The sequence below is a fragment of the Danio rerio genome, chromosome 21 (assembly GCF_049306965.1).
Source record: "Danio rerio strain Tuebingen ecotype United States chromosome 21, GRCz12tu, whole genome shotgun sequence".
NCBI lineage: Eukaryota > Metazoa > Chordata > Actinopteri > Cypriniformes > Danionidae > Danio > Danio rerio.
Genome location: NC_133196.1, coordinates 36,072,704 through 36,091,239, shown reverse-complemented (window position 1 = coordinate 36,091,239; position 18,536 = coordinate 36,072,704). Strand labels below are relative to the sequence as shown.

Below are 18,536 nucleotides of genomic sequence, written 5' to 3'. Positions count from 1 at the left end.
TGCATATTAGACTGTTGTTGGAGACCCTTACAACCAGGATATGACCCTATTTCATGTATAATATGGGCTCTTTAATTGATATGCAGATTTTGCTAATTATTTGGTTGTCATGCATATTATTGGCACAAAGATAATTATACGTTTATTACACATACTTTGTAACTGTTTTTATTAATTAATTACTGAAAAGATATGTAGAAGATAAGTTCTTTAAGACATTTATTTATTTATTATTGTTCAGAAGATACAATTAATATATTTATGTTTCACTAGACTTAAAAAATGTTTTTATTTTTTCTTTATTCATCAAAAATATCAGCAGCGAAACTGTTTTAAATTAAATTACATTGATATAATATATTACAATTACATTTAAAAAAATAATTTACAATATTATTGCTTCTACTGTCTTTTTGGTACATACAGCTATTTTGAGCATTTTGATGTTTGAAATCACAAACATTATTAACCCCAAAACATTTAAATAATTGTTTATTATTTTACTACTGAGAAAAATTTCTGAATCTATTTCTGTGTGCTGTGTATTATAAGCCTATTCTGGAGTATCATTTTGAAACATGCATGCCATTGATAAATAATAGTCAGTGGTGGAAAGTACCTGACAAGTGATTCACTGACTCATTCATTAAAGAATTAGTTCAAAGTGACTGATTCATTTAGAAAGGAAACAAGTGACTGTTTTTATGAATGGATCATTGACGCAGAGATTCATTCAGGACCAAAACACAGCAGTATTGCATAAATGCTCCAGGATTGTTGGGAACTATTTTCGCTGGCGAAACAGAACAGATGACACTGTGAAAATAATTTTATTCTATTATTATCTTATTAAAAATCATAAGTCATATTTATGATTACACTCTCACTTGTCCCATTACAGTGACATCATATTATTATTTATTCTTAACTATAAATAAATATATATAAATATATACAGTTGAAGTCAGAATTATTAACCTCCTATGAATTTTTTATTTCTTTTTTAAATATTTCTAAAATAATGTTTAACAGATCAAGGAAATTTTTTACAGTATGTCTGATATTATTTTTCTTCTAGAGAAAGTCTTATTTCCTATTTGTTTTACTTTAGCTAGAATAAAAGCAGTTTTAAAATTTTTAAACACCATTTTAAGGTCAAAATTATTAGCCTCTTTAAACTATATATTTTTTCGATAGTCTACAGAACAAACTATTGTTATACAAAAACTTGCCTAACTATCCTAACCTGCCTAGTTAACCTACTTAACCTAGTTAAGCCTTTAAATCAGTAACTTTAAGCTGTATAGAAGTGTCTTCAAAAATATCAGGTCAAAAATTATTTAGTGTCATCATGGCAAAGATAAAATAAATCAGTTATTAGAAATGAGTTATTAAAACTATTCTGTTTAGAATGTGTTGAATAAATCTTCTCTCTGTTATACAGAAATTAGGGAAAAAAATAAACGGGAGTCTAATAATTCTGACTTTAAATTTATATAAAACAACATCAAGATAATAAAGAATATTAAAAAATATTAAGTACCGTTCTTTTTTCATGATCATCATCATCATCATCAGGCAGTCAATGTTTGAAGAATATCAAGATGCGTTTTTATTGGCTGAAATTATAGAGTGAGTTTAGAGTAAATACACATTATTTTGTGCAATATTTTCATCTAAAACATTTCCTACACAGAGCCATAGTTTACTGAGAAGCTACACAATTACTATTTGATTAAATCGATTTGATTAGTTAGTATTACTTTTTTATTAGCTTTTTAAATTATTTTTTAGTTTCACTGTTACTGTATAGTAAAGTTAAAACAGGAAAGTGGGGGAGGGATGGGAACAGGATCGGCCTTGAGGTGGGAATTGAAATCCAGTTACTTTTGATTAAGTGCCATGCACAATACGCTGCATTTAAACCGCATGGTTCAAGTGACTCTAATTTGGATTTTTTTTTCCTTCTACGTAGCACAGATTGGACATGACCCATGCAGGAAAAAAAATCACATGGATTCTGATTTACTCCAATCAGATTTAGGCCTTGTTCGTATGTGGAAATTTGTCCGATATGAATCAGATCTGTGCTCTCGAGTCTGCGGCGTAAGGAGGTAGATCTGATTTTCACCGTCAATGCGAGTCGCCCATATTTAAAAGCTAGAAAGTAAGTCAATGATATCAGCTTTGAAGCTTTCATTTCAGAATATACTTTAGCAGAGTCCCAACCCTTTAATCTCATACACGAAGAATAAAGAAAGCGTTTATATTGTAATATAGCACAAGTATTTAAGCATGTTAATGAGAGTGAGAGAGAAAGCGCAACAACCACCACTTAACCAATATAAACTATTATATACATCACATGCATAAATCACGCCATGGACATTAAATTAAGATGACTACTGGTTTAAAAAAATGCCTAGATTAAAAAAAGATGAAGAAAGGGCACAAACTTTTCTGTCATAAAATATAGTAAAACAGCTTATCACAAAGAATTTTTTAAAAATGGAACCGTGTGTAGACATTTAAAAAAATTATTTATTTATTATAATTCTATAATAAAATTATACTTTTATTCTCAGAAGTCAGTCGGAGCCTGCTCTTTTTTTCCCTTGGCCATGTGCTGTATAAATGCAAACAATTGGATACGAGTCAGTTTTAAAAGATGATGCAAGCAGGTCAGCATAAAAATCAGATACAGTACCAAAATCGGATTTGACCATCAAGATCTGCAGTATAAATGCAGCCATAGTTAACTTAAGTGCTAAACTTCCCATAGTATTGTTAAGCATAATTATTATTTTAAAGACAGCTGGCCATGTAGGATGCAGACAGCTAACTAGCTTACATATGATGTAACAGAACCACAGTGTTAAGTCTAAAATAAAAACTAAACTCTTTCCAAGTTGCATCTTTCCTCTGAACGCTTGCAGATTTTTGGGGAAAACCACTGCAGAGGAAAGAAGATTATTCAGAGCAGCGCAAGCTGTGGAACGTTGAAGAGCCGTCAGTAAAAGAGATGGGACCTCAACCTTGACAGAAAAACCAGAGAGATCAAAAGAGGGATTTAGAGCTTTCAGGCTCCCACTTTCTCTTGCTCTAAGGGTGAAAGAAAACAAAGGAGGGAGACTAGTAGAAATAAAGAACTGGATGAATTGAAATGGCGAAGGCAGGGAGGGAAAGACACAAAGAGAACGACAGATCTCCAGCATCGCCTCAAACTTTCAACTGAATTATAGCAAGCAATTTCGAAAATAGCATCCTCTGATATCCTGGCAGGCGACACGGAAAACCATTTCCACTCTTTGTACATCAGAGTAAATGTGCAGAAAGCCATACGAAAGCTTTCGCCGCACATTACGGCAACACCGATCAACCTAGGTGGATCTGCTCCCACTGAATTAAATCACATTTGTCTGCCATAATCATAGCAGGTCAGACCAGACCCCTGACGGAGCTCCCCTGTTACCTGCCAGATGGGGTCTCTCTCTTCGGGGAAGATCTGGAAGTATTTCTGCGCCAGCTGAACAGGTGGGAGAGTCTGCAGGCTTAGATTGGTCCACATCTGGACGAACTTCACCAGGTTCTTAAAGGTGTACAAGCCAAGGCGGTCATTTCCGTAGTTGGACAGGTGGGTCATGAAGATGCTGATCTGAAAGAAAAGTGCAGAGAGTCATTAAGGGCTCAGACAACTGGATAAATGTGTAATGAAAACGTCTTTTATTAAACACTGAGGAATGAATGTGGTTTGGGATTTTCCTACAGAACATCTTGTTGGAATCTTTGAAATTGCAAATTACATCGAGATTGACCCTCAAAAGGGAGTTAAACGGTTGGGCAGGTGCCCTAAAAAACCAACACTATCATTTAAATGTTTGGGTTTGGTAAGATATTTCAGTGTTTTTAAAAGTTGAGGCTGCTTTATTTCAAGTAAAACAGTAAAAATCATTAGCTTTTAATATAATGGATTTCTATTTTGATATCTTTGAAATGTCCATTATTAAAGATTGTTTTGGCATTTTGTTACAGATTTTTTATTCTGGTTGGACAGTATACTGACAGAAAGCTAAGGCCCCGTTTACACTGATGCGTTTTAGAATGAAAACTATTCACGTCCACAGTGGTATTTCATCTAGCGCTTCTGAAAAGCTCCCCATCCACACTACACTGCTAAAAACGCATGACACAAAGTCTGAACTTAAAGGGAAAGAATTCAGGACAACTTTGTGTATATGATTTTGAGAAAAAGGCCCAATCGGTTGTTGAACGTCTGCAGCCACGTCTCCGTTTCAGATATTTACCCCCATCCACACTGACCTGGAGAAACAGTGTTGTAAAACCACTAGGGGTGTAACGATATTAAAACTGAACCGAAATATCGCGATACACCACCCACGATACGTATCGCGAAACTCTCGTGGCGTACCGCGGTACTCTCACGCCCCCTGCTGCCCATTGTTGAGGTTGACGTCACTTGTCTCTAACTAATTGAACCAATTTAAACACATCTTTAATATCATATTTGATTAAATTGTTTTAGTAATGATGAGGATTTGTTCTAAATATTATATTCTAAAGTATTTTAGTGCATGTTATGTCATGTGACTTGAGTAAGCATCACACTCGTTACTACTGGACGCAGGATGGCTGTTTCACATAGTACTGAGATTGCAGATCCCCAAGACACATTTAAGTCATCTGTGTGGAAACATTTTGGTTTTCCAGTTGAGTACAGGAATAGAATTCGTGTCGTAGACAAAGCGCACGCCTGTCTGTCTCAACTGTTTCATGAAACTTACTTGTAAGGAAAAACATTTAAAAAGTGGGGTAATTTCACAATATGAGGGTGTAAGCAACAGAACTGCCAACAAAAGTGATTTATTGTACAAAAGTAAAACCAGAATAATGCCCAAATATACAAAAAAAGAGAAATATTTACACTAATAAAAATAATATAATAAAGTAACAAATTCAAACAAAAGTATCAAACAAAAATTAGTTAAACTCGAGCAAGGGGGTGATAGTGAAGACAAACAAAAGAAATAAATATAATAAAACAATTCTAACTCATGAATATAACCCCTCTTACCTCGCTAAACTGATGAAAAGAAAAAAAAGGTCTTCAGCTTTTACTGAATAAAATAAACAAAGATGACCTTCACCTCTTACCTGATGTCTTTAACAATACATTTTCTACATGTTTGCAAAATGGAAATCGTATGACATTTTCCCTATCCACCTTACACTAAGACTGAACTTGAGAAGATGCAGCTATATTGTCAGGAAGGAGCGGAGCTAAAAAATAATATACAAATCAATTGAAATAAAAATGTGCAAACCTCACAAAATTTCTTAAAGTGGGCAAAAGTAATGCAAAATAATTTTACCCAAACGAAAGTTAAGCAAAAACAACAAAAATCATAATCATGTCAGAAAAATACACGAAAAACGAGATCAAAGGAAAAAGCGCTCTCTCTCCCGCTCTTCCTGACATGCTTTTCACATTCCCGCGCTGCGTCGCCAAATGATGATAGATCGGTCTCCTGACCAATCAGCTGTCAAAAAGGCGGACCTACAGAAATGTCAGGCATCAGCTGTCGTGAAGGTGGACCTACAGTACATACATGACCGGCATAGAGGGATCGGGAGAGAGAGAGTGAGAGATCGGGAGGCAAACATACAGCCGGCTACAACCCTAACATTAGTTTCAGACACAACCGCAATGTATTTTACTGGTGAATATGTCATGAAAAAACCCTTTACAAACACAGTATATGTATATTTTTCATTAATTTAAACGGAAACCTATCTATCTAAATGAAACCATATAATTAAAAATGAGCGTCTGTGTCTGCACAGAGATCAAGCCTCTCATCGGAGAATGTGGATATTAGGGTGTTTTTGAAGAAGATCTTTCACTAGTCTACACTGCAGTTATTAATTTAATTTTAGTTTACTTAGTTAAGATGGCTGCACTAAAGAAAATAGTTTTTTTTCTGACTAGTCTATATTGGAGGTATTTATTTAATTCTAGTTGTTTACTCGGGTATCCTGACTGTACTAAAAATGCGATGACAAAGTTAATAAAGAAAAAGGTAAGATGTTCTTGTTATTAAGTGAATTGTCCCTGAGCATTGCTGTTAACATGACATCAACCCTAACCCCACAGCAAACAGAAACCGAACCGTACCGAACCGTGGCTCCAAAACCGTGAACCGAACCGAACCGTGCCTTTTATGTATTGTTACACCCCTAAAAACCACAAAGGCCTCTCCAGCGTTTTCAAAAAGCTGTTTTCAGGGCTCGAAAACTCTGGGGTAGCGTGGACAGAAGGCATAACCGTAGTCATGTGTTTTATAAACTAAAACATATTAGTGTAAACGGGGCTTAAGTTGGAGAGAACAATGTTTGGGATCAAGAAAAGTTCAGAAAGTCTAGACTCGAACTCAGGAAACCTGTAGTGCACTATACTGTATGTTGGTGCACTGACAACTAGGCTAATGACAGAGACAAAATGTCAATTATTAATGTGACTAAAAGCTCCCTTTTATGTCGAGTTCATACTGCATGATTTTAGCCCCGATGTTGACTCGCCGACAGGTTTTGAGAAACTGCAGAAATCACAGGCAAATCGGTCCACGTACTAAATATCTGGAGCTGTCAGCAATTTAAATCATGCTGTGAGAAATGTGTTCTGATTAAAAATAACATTGTTGATTACCTACAGCCAATGAAAGCGCAGCATCCACTAGTGTGTGTACCTGCAGGCCACAGCAGGGGGTTTGGGTAGAAGTTAAAAGTGCTCAGTTTTAGTTTATTTGGACCCAAAAATATAAAGAAAACTAGTGTAAATTTGGCAGGAGCACCCGTGTCTGTTTGACGTGTCAGCTGAGCAACATCACAACCGGTCAAACAAAAAAGTTGAGGAGAAATCGCTAATTCACTTCTAACCCAGGTGAGCGAAATAAGTACATTTTCTGCCCCCCTTCTTTCTCATTATGTAGTTAAAAACAAAATATATACTACATGACCTTATGTTATGTCAGTTCTTGCTTGTGTTTGGTTGCGAGATGTAGTTTGGACAAAGTTGTCAGCGATTCTTCCTATTTGAAAGTCTTGCAGTGTGAAAACCCTGGTTGCCAATCCATCTTGCAGTGTAAACAAAATCTGTGACGAAACAGTACCCCAAGATAGTCATGCAGTATGAAAACATATGTGATACGACTTCTTTGAAAATCATGAAGTTTGAACTTGGCATTAGCATTATTACTTCAGTATTCAGTGTCACAAGATCATTCAAAAATGAGTCTAATATGTTGATTTCTAATCATTATCTACGTTTGAATTTAATGTTTTAATGTTTTTTTTAAATATATTTACTGAATTCAGTTTTCTATAATAAAAAAGAAAAAAAAAATTTCACTTTTATTTATGTGACCTTGATGACTAAAAGCATATCTTGGTGACAAAAAAATCTCACCGAGGCCATAAATTTGGAGAATAAATCACATATTAAACATAATATCTAAAATCAAATCAGTTTAACATAAGAATGATTGCACTACTACAAGTCACATTATGAGCACATTAAGTGTGCACGTGTATAAAAAAAAAAAAGGAACGTTTTTAAGGGAATGGTTGCTATAAGAAATCCGGTATATCTATTAAATCAAAATTCATCATTAACATATATGTAATACATATACATACATACATATATATATATATATATATATATATATATATATATATATATATATATATATATATATATATATATATACATACAATATTTACACACACACACACACACACACACACACACACACATATATATATATATATATATATATATATATATATATATATATATATATATATATAAACACACACACACACACACACACAAGTGCATCAAATCATCTGAGCGCGCGACAGTTAAGCCCTCGTCAGTGAGTGACGAAAGCCTGTCTCACTGTGCGCGTGATCCTCTCATTTGTTATTTACCTGCTTTCTTTTGCTCGCGTCAAAAGCAGTTTTTGTCAGTCGTGATGTTTCTCGATTCTAAGATCACAATTGTACGCATATAGACAAACGGTTATAAACTAACAGTCTAATCTGTTGTGACCATGAGCCAGCACTGGCAATTTTAAAATGAGCTTTAGCCAGCCAAAGTGGCTACTGGAGTGGCTGTCTAACCCGCCACAACCGAAATCTACCCACATTATATATAAATAAAATGTAAAAAAGGCATAATTAATAAATACATTATTATGAGTTAAGACTGAGTTAAGACTTTTTAAGACCAGGATAATAAGCAGTGCTTCCTATAGGTTGGAAATATACTTGTGGTGGTAGCCAGATTAAAGCACACTTTTCACTCACATCATATAGTGAACTATATACAAACAAAATATAATTCAACTTTTTAACAGTATTTCCTAGAGTTAGGGTCGAGTCCACCTTTGTCGAGTCTAAGTCAAGACCAAGTCCTTAACCAGTCGAGTACAAGTCCAAGTCCGAGTCCAAAAGGGGTCGAGTCGGACCGAGTCCAGACAGTCATAAAACTCATTTATTAATTTTCTTTTGGCTTAGTCCCTTATTCATCAGGGGTCACCACAGCGGAATGAACTGCCAACTAGTCCAGCATATGTTTTAGGCCAGGGGTTTTCAAACTTTTTCAGCTGAGGGCCCCTTTGTGTAGGGCAAATTCTTTCAGGGACCTCCAAAAAATAAAAATGACGCCACCCCCTCAAATTAAAAACTGTACTTAATTTTTTTAAATTGTATTATTCAATAGATTTATATTATTATATATTATTCAATAAATTTATATTATTCATTATCTGGATTAATTTTTGTAAGATGTCAGTTGAGTTGACATGGTTTCAGTGCTTCAATCTATTGATCAAATCTTCATGCGCAGTGTTTATTGTGGTCTGCTCTCACTGGATTCCATCAAGCCATATTTTGTGTTCGAGTCATCTTGTTTACACAGTTTTTTTTATGCCATTTTTATGCTTTTTTTCTGCCTATGCACAGCTAGACTCTTCTGTATTTACCTTTACAGCTGAGAGTCTAAATGTATCTAAAGATTTAAAGCTTTAAAGTTTTAAAGAGTTTTGTCATTCATCAGCCTGTTAACAGTTGGAGGCTGTAGTGGTTCAGTGTGTTTTGTTTATTTTTATTCTTTTTTTTTTGTGCACATAATAATTTACTCAGGTCGACAATCCTGACTTACACTGATAAAAAATAATTTCCTAAATGCAATCTAGAATTGGGTATTCAAGTTCAAAGAGCCACAAATTTTACTTTGCATAATTTTAGAAGCTTTGCTGACTTTAAAATGTTCACACCAGTTTGTTCTATTAATAATAATACTGAACATTACATTTAAATTAGTTACACAAATAAATATGGGAAAAAGTGGAACATCTTGAAAAAATGCATTTATATTCAGAGTATTAAAATTTGATCAGATATGTTGAGCTCTATTAAAAATGGAGCACTAATACATTTTAATATTTAATAATTAATTAGCCCTATAACATAACACAAACAGATACATTATAATTTTTATAGGCTATAGTGGTTTTACTCAGGGTGTATACAATTTAGTTTTTTTTAATCATCCAGTTATGAACCAATGTGAGTAAGAGGTCCACTGCAGAGCTCATCCAGCTGTCATTAGTGTAACAGGAGTGAAACTCTGAGCACTCGCTGATGTGATGACAGCTCCATTCATTGTTATTGCAGCACTTTTTGCTTTACAATTTTAATATGTTTGTTTGCCATGCTGCAAAGAGGACCGTCTGATATTTGTACAATGCAAAGTGTAAAGCCTGTCGCACTGTGGACGAGGTGCAATGTTGTGGCGTGTCTTTAAAATGCTATTTGTTCCCAATGAGTGAAGACTGCACAGAGAGGCGCGCACTCCGCAGCACCCAGCTGATCGATTACTTAGGAACGCAAGCCATATACAGGGAAGTGATTTCAGCCACTAATTATGTTCTTAATGATCATGTATTTTAACTCAAATATTGTCAGTAAATAGGCCTGAGCATTCATTTAGTTGTTTAGCGTAAAAGAGGTAAGCGTAAGTGAAAGGTAAACGCCGTCAAGTGCAGCAGACAAGCGGCAAAAATCACAGGAAGCGGCCGGCCAGAAGCGCTTATTCAATAAAAGTCCCCGTGCACAGAGGCGCGGCGGTGCGCTTCTTTTCCTGTTTCACGAAAGTGTCAACTGCATTTAAATGACATAAGCATAAAGCTTAATTTTTGCAGTACTTTTGAGCTCAAATTATAATAAAAAATATATTAACCTTCAGAATGATGCAGGACACAAAATTCATCCATGTGGGCCCATTGATTACCCCTTCTACCCCTTCATCTAAAAAATTTTTGCGGCCCCCCTAGCGCCATCTGAAAACCCCTGTTTTAGGCAGTGGATACCCTTCCAGCCGCAACCCATTCACTCTCATTCACACACATAATCACACACCACGACCATTTTAGTAAATTTAATCCCCCTATAGCGCATGTGTTTGGACTGTGGGGGAAACCAAAGCACCCGGAAGAAACCCACATCAACACGGGGAGAACATGCAAACTCCACACAGAAAAACTCCTGGCCCAGTCGGTACTCAAACCATTGATCATCTTGCTGTGAGGTAATAGTGCTAAATACTACTACTACTACTACTACTAATAATAATAATAATTAAAATAATAATAATAATAATTAATCAAATACAATTTTTAAATAGCAATTAAACTGTTAAATTAATATTTTAAGCTATTGATACATTTTTACAAAGTGCCTTGTATTTTTTGTTAGCTTGCTTCAAAATAAAATGAAAATAGGAGGATATATGTAGAACTTTTATTATTTTACAAGAGTCACACGTTTGACATTATTCTCATGCCACTTTCTCACATGTCTTGTTAAAATTACGCTTGCATTACCTAGGAAACAATGCATTTTTATTAACATTAATTCCAGAGAACTCTGTTATCAGCCCCAGTAAATGAAACCATATTCATGGCAACTGACCCAGATCTGCACAGAACATAAAGGTTCAGCAAAGAAAGACCATCCGACTCTTCTTTTAACAGGGAATTACAGTTACCCTGTTAGTGATAGCCTAATACAGGGGTTCTCAATTTCTACATTAAAAGGTCCAAATCTGAATTTTTATTTAAGTCAAGTGTATGAAACAATTGATATTACATAACTTGTTTTTAATAAACATTCATAAGATGCACAGAGGCAGCATGGTGGCGCAGTGGGTAGCACAATCGCATCACAGCAGGAAGGTCACTGATTCGAGCTGGCTTGTGGCAAAAAATAAACACATACTTATCAGTTCATTCAACTTTGAACTGTCTATTCTCTTCAAGTTTTTTTTCCGTTAGGCTGACATTTTCATCCATTCAAATGATCGCTTTGCTGCAGTGTGTTAAAGCAGGCGCGCGCATGCGATTATCCAGCTTGATCATGATTAGGCCCGGCCCTAACCAATTTGGAGCCCTAGGCAAGATTTCAGGTGAATTTTTGTAATTTCCACTGCTAGTGTACATATACTCAAAATAAACGTATTAGCTTTGTCTTGGACATTCTTTCATTTTAAATAAAGCAAGTGTACATTCAAAATACTCAGAAAGAAGTTTTTGCAACTGTGGGACACGATGACATAATATGCAGCCATTATGCATCGTGAAACCTGTGTAACCCCCTTTCATGCTGAAGTGTCGCACAGTGAGTTTTGCAAGTGGACAAAACTAAAATTAAAACAATATGATGATGATCTTATTTTATCTAAACATGCTATGAAGCAGAAAGGAGGGATGAAGAGTCAGGGAGGTAAGATTAGGCCTAAAACAGTTCACAATTCAGGTCTAAAAAGACAATTAATTCTCATTCATTTATTCATTCATTCATTTTCCTTTCGACTTTGTCCCTTTATTAACCAGGGGTCGCCACAGTGGAATGAACCACCATCTTAACCAGCATATGTTTTACACAGTGGATGCCTTTCCAGCTGCAACCCAATACTGGGAAACATCCATACACACTCATACACTACAGCCAATTTAGTTGATCAATTCCCCTATAGCGCATGTGTTTGGACTGTGGGGGAAACCAGAGCACCCGGAGGAAACACACGCCAACACGGGGAGAACATCCAAACTCCACACAGAAACACCAACTGACCAAGCCGTGGCTCGAACAAGCGACCTTCTTGCTGTGAGGTCACAGTGCTACCCACTGCGCTACCGTGCAGCCCACAGATAATTCTATAAAACATATTTTTTGTATCTTATGGAATTGTCAAATTAAATTAATATTCTTGCAAAAGACTTTTTAAATGATCTTAGTATATCACTCCAGTTGTGTCGTTGTGTTCCAGTTACATTTAGGACAAATTTCAGTTTTTTATTTAGAATATTAATTGTATAATAATAACAATAATAATACTTTTATTTAATTAAAATAAATCTAAATATTTTAATATATTTATTTATTAAAAATTATTATAAATAAATGTATGGTGGGGGGGCTTTTGAGGATAGGTGATGGTCCTGGTCATCAGTTCAGAAGACAATGATGACATCAGCATACAACTATGCATAATTCTAAATAATTTCTAAATGAAATTTTGAGATGATTAATTTTGTTATACACATATTCTTGCACTCTGTCATTGACTTCATATAAATAGACAATTTTCAAATCAGAAATGTGCCATTATCAGATTGTCTTTTGCATATTCAACATGTAGGGCAGATATATACTGCTGCTCACAATCAGTAAGGTTTATTCTCACACATAAGACTCACATTGTGGACACAGGCACACTTAATCCCTCCAATGTCTCTCATCAAAATATTACCTGAACATTAATTTTTACACAAACATCATTCTATCTTTAAGAAGATTATAATATTGCTTGAATTTGTGGACTTAGTCCAGTGATTATTCATTCTGAATGTTGACTGGATTTGAATATACCTCTATATTAAATCCATTTGTGCTTATATTGACTTAATATAATATGCAACTCCAAGCACCATTATTACAAAATTTTTGCTATCCCATCATTTTATTCCTGTAATTTTACACACTCTTTATACTCTCCTAACCCTCCCTCCCAAAATCAGAAGCTGATCTGGGATCTGGGATGACTTTATTATAGGCTACGGAAGGTGTCCGTCAGTCAGCATGCAGACTATACTGATTTAGAAGTTGTGACGATCGACGCACAGCTTTAATGGAAAGAAAGAGAATGCAGATGTTTTTATATTCATTTTAACACGCTATCAAGTCAAAATAAAGCACAATTCTCTTGAAATGCTTGAACAGCATTTCTGGTTACACGTTTAAGGTGATGACGTGCTGCTGCTGCTACCTGCAGGTCTGCTGCGGTGCCGTAAATAAAAGCTGGCATGCAGCCAGAGATTTCGCTAAACTCTTGTTATAGTTTCATGCTGTTATTTATTAATTTTTAATATCTTAATTTGTGTTGTTAATGATGTGGACTCGACTGGACTCGTGATATTTTCCGAATCCAAAATGTCCGAGTAAAAGTTTACCCAAGTCCGAGTCCAATCAAAACTGTACTCGAGTCCGGACTCGAGTCCGAGTCCAAGTTCGAGTACCCCAACACTAGTATTTCCATTTATTATGCCACTGTTATAACAGTTTCTTTTCAATGGGTTAAAGTTATAAAAAGACTGTTGAAATTAATACAAAAATCCGCTGTTTTTCTTACTTTTATGCTATTCAGGAGCCATGTGCAGACAGGTAAGATCTGCTTCTCTCTATCTCTCATTCATGTTCAGGTGGCTTTTCTGTACAAAATGTCATGCCAATATTGGTAAAGCATTTTAGATGTATAAAACATGTAATATATTGACATCATCCAATTAATAAAATATAAAGCAAATGAGAAATGAATAAAATAAAGAAATGAAGACAAACAATATCTCTAATAATTACAAGAATAAAAAGTGTAGATTATTTAAATAAGATTATATTGGGCAGATACAAAAAAGTAATAGGTAGGGATGCACCGATCCCGATACTTGGATTGGATATGGGTTCGATACCGCATTTTTTTGCTGGATTAAGTATCGGCCAGCTGGTACCGATGCAAATCCGATCTTGCGTGTGTGCTATATTCAGTGTAATTTATCAGCCAACAAAAGCCAATTATAAGTCCCTAGAAAGTTGTCATGTAGGGCTACTATATCCCAAAGGATCTGAAGCCATTTTACAGTTTAATGTGAAGTACAGATGAGTACTCAAGTGCCTAAATTCATGTTCAGTTCAACGCTTCCCTCCACTGTGCCTGTCAATCATTCTCCGTTCATTCAAACTTCAAACATTCAAACTGTGTGTCTCGTTTATGACAACACGAAAAACTCCAAGGCTAATTTTCTGTAGACCAGCAGATAGCATTTACAACACTGGAGTAAAGAGGGTTATTACCTGCTCTTCACACCTCCAGGCCTACCTGGAATTTTGAATTAAAAAAGGCTTAATAATACATTAGACAGATCCTAAACGCACTGATTTCTTCCCTTTGGGCTGCTGTTTTGGAAGTGCTCGCAGATACCGGAGGCCTGCGCCTGTGTCTCAGTGACGCTTTATTCGTGCACCGGCTGCTCATAGGCAAAGTGCGACACTCCGTAAAATTATTCTCACAATAAGTTTGTTCGCTCATCCTCCCAGTTTATTCTTTCGAGGTGAATACTTTAAGTGCAGTAAAAGATTGTGAAGCCTGGCTCATTGTGGTCAAAGTAGTTGATTAAATTAATTAATGTGAAACTGACCGGTGTAATACGGATTGTCAGTAACAGAAAATGATTTACCCTAATATAGGCTACTCTTAAAACTGTGAATATTTCACTTTAATTTTATTTATATTAATATTTTATTAAACAGACCCGTTTGTCAGTTTGTGCGCTGACCTTGTTTTGAACTTCACCTTAAATCTTCTCATTTATTTTGTAGATAACTGACCAACAAAAATATATTAAAATAACCAACAATTTATACCAAACGAAATAAGTTTCAAAAAGTTTTTTCAGACAAAAAATTATTTTTCAGACATGCTTTCAGTTAGTCCGTCTCACTCATGACAAGTTTAGGCGAGGGAAAGTTTATTAAGTAAAACTGTTCTCAGACTGTTTAGTTTAAGGAAAATATTAGGCTTTGCTAAAAGGCCAGTTATTTTATCCACGATAAGCATCAATTGTTTTAGCTTATTACAGATTTCAAAGAAAAAAATTAATTTTTAAAAAAGGAAACAAAAGCTGGACCACAACAGATCTTTTCAATGTCATAACGAATGCTCAAACAATGTAGTCTATATTTTATAGCAAGAATCATGTTTTTAGTTAGATTGTGTCGTCTGTCATATACAGTAGGCCTGTAGGTGTGTTATTTTTACTAAAGAAGATTTATTATTTGAGTTTATCACCGAACTATAGAAACTGTATTATGTTTAAAAAACAAACAAACAAAAAAGACACAGTAACGGGATTAGATCTGTATCGGTCGATAGTCCGAATTTTGGTATTGAGATCGAATCGGTTCCAAAAAAATATATATCGGTCCATCCCCAGTCAAAGGGTGATAATAATAGTAAAAAAAAAAAAAAAGTGACACGTGGCTGGATTAAATATACCTGTATATAAGTAAAGTCTATGTGTGGGAAGCACTGAAGAGTAATTTAAAGAGAAAAAACAAATCATCAACATTTTCTATAAACGTAAATCTTTGGGAAGCAACCGATCAAAGCTATTGTTGTTTGAAGCATAAATTCAATTAATCTTGTTCAGTTTTACAAAAAACAAACAAAAAAACCTTAATTCGTTTACTGATTCAACTTTATGAATTTAAGACTTTCTTCTCTAATTTAAGACCTTTTTAAGAAACCTCCTTTACACACTGATTAACATGCAATAAAAAAAACCCACTCACTGGGTTAAGTAGCACAGTGAGAAAAAGCTCTCCTCCATATATGAGTTTGTCCAATTCTTTAGAGCCTCCAGGATATTCATTGTAGAAGATGGTGTGAGTAAAGAGACCACAAGTCTGTCTGGGTAAAACCTGAAACACACAAACAGTTCCTTTCAGTGTGTAATTCAACAACATTTGGGGGGAAAATAATATACAATATACATATCTGTGACTGACTATTGCCTTTTACAATATATAAAAAAGACATGCCAGTGTGTCTCAACCGCATTCCTTGAGGACCACAGCTCTGCACATTTTCTAAGTCTCCTTAACAAACACACCTAATTCAGATTATCAGCTCATTAGCAAAGACTGAAAGACCTGAAATGGGTGTGACAGACAAAGGAGACATACAAATCATGCAGTGCTGGTGGTTGTGGAACGTGGTTGAGAAACACTGACATATTAGCAACCTATTAGTTGATTAAACTAGCTTCTTTGGTACATACAATCATGCCCTTTTATCAATGTCCTAAGATTGAACATTTTTGGGAAGTTTTATTAAATGTCTTGGAAGATTTGACATTATACTCTTACCCTAGACTTGAAAACTGGGATATATGCTCGTGCCATCAGGCAGGCGTTACAGAAGCCTGAGGAACAAATCAGTGCAGTTTCGTGATAGTTTTTATTCTGTCTTTACAGGACTTTTGAATAATACCAACACTATTGATAGCTAGAATGAAAAAATAAATCAATAAAGAGTTGAACTAGCATAGATTGTGAATATTACAACTATTATAACAAATGGTGAAATAGGTATTTAAGTATTAAGTTATTCTCTTCAGAGATTTTTTAAATTGGGATATGTTTTATACAACTATATTTGTTATATATTTATGAAACTATAAAAGCTTTTTTATTATGTTAGGATTTTATAGTGTTTGTATATTGATGTTTTTTATGTTCTTGTTTGGTCTGATGCAACATAATTTGGTTCTGTATTACAATTTTATTGAAGAAACTGAACTGAAGAAATAAAGATTTTTTTAAGACAACAAATAAAAAAAACACAAAATTAACTTCTACGCAGATTTTAAAAGGGTTAAGAAGTTCTTGTAAGCTTAATGATTTAATAAAAGCTCTGCAGAAAACGTCCTTTTTTGATATTATTTGATATATGGGAATTCACAGCTGCATATGTGAAAACCCAAAAACATATTGCGTTTGGTCACCCATAACAACACGTAATCTCATCTGAGAGTCACTTTTGTCTGCAATGGGAACTGCATGACTGTATGACCTCAGTGCTGAAAATTGAAGGACAATAACTGGAGGATGTCCCGCAAGAGCTCACAAATAATGAACTGAAGGAATGTTTGTGCTCTTAGAGAACAGCAAACCCAGCATTGTGGCCCGTGCATCTGAATGCATGATCTAATTAGACATCAAGTGATGGTTGAATGGAGCTAATAGTAGCATGTCATGAATGCTTATACCACACGTCTGTTTCCTCATGCATGTTTGTCCTTACTTGATATGAGCGTTGGGAAATAGCTGTATGTCAGCCTCAGGAAATGTTACATGGTAATGTGTGTTAGATGGTGTGTTTAAAAAAAAATAATAATAATAATATTATAGATGTAGTTTATGATTCCCAAGATGTTTTTTGTCAGCCTATGGTGGCCAGTTGAAATGCATTCTTACACACACACACACACACACACACACAAAGCGCTCTGTCATGATTCAGCGAGCTTTTGTCATACTCTTTACATCGTCCCCTGAAGCAATGCACAACTGATAAAAAAAAAAAGAAGTAAAAAAATAAAACTGTACTTTCACAAACAGTTTGCCCTTAACCCCCTGCTGGGACTCAAAGCTCAAACCGAACACAACATAGCCTGGGGTTTATTGTTCTATTCCAGTCGGAAAAAGAATTCAACATGCTACCATTTAAGAATACAACCATAAAGTCTGAATAAAAATACAAGATGTTTTTATTCACACAGAATTTGGAGCCTTAGTGCAGCGGTATTTGGAAAAAAAAATGTTTTTGGTAACATGCGGCTGTGTTGATAAAGTAAAAATGGTAAAATTACTAAATTATTAAAAACTCATTACAAACATACACTGTTTTAAAAACATTTTAAACTTGTCAAAGTCATTCTTAATCACATTTGATGCTGATTGATGATCACAAAGCTTAACAAATCTTTTAATCCTAGTTGCTTTGCGCATTTCCTGCCTTGTTAATATTATTATACATGTTACAACGGAGACGTGTTAATACGTGGCTGTTAATCAATTGCCGGTGGGAAAACTGCACTCCTACATCATGCTGCAGTCGGCCTCAAAATGGGAGGGGTTTGGATCCTATTTTAACGCCAGGAAATAAAAAAAAAAAAAGTATATAGTCTTTATATCACCCCAATATGACTGTGGACACACTATACTGTACCTACACACAGTTATGTCCAAACAGCTCCCAAAAGATGATTTTCATCATAGGTGCCCTTTAAGACCTTTTTAAGCCCCTTATAAATTAAATTTCAGACTTACACAAG

At 34.9% G+C, this 18,536-nt stretch overlaps 1 protein-coding gene across 13 annotated transcripts in view; it reads right to left on the bottom strand.

The window, feature by feature from the left end:
- The window catches only part of ndst1b (N-deacetylase/N-sulfotransferase (heparan glucosaminyl) 1b), a 194,386-nt gene that overhangs the window by 26,662 nt on the left and 149,188 nt on the right, over positions 1-18,536 (bottom strand). For all 13 annotated transcript variants that reach the window (XR_012396580.1, XM_073934933.1, XM_068215924.2 and 10 more), the window contains 2 exon segments: positions 15,991-16,119; positions 3,473-3,655 (listed from right to left, as the gene is read on the bottom strand). Coding sequence is in view for 12 of the 13 variants with exons in the window: in XM_073934933.1 (XP_073791034.1) it covers positions 3,473-3,655; positions 15,991-16,119 (312 nt within the window). In the remaining variant the exon portion in view is untranslated.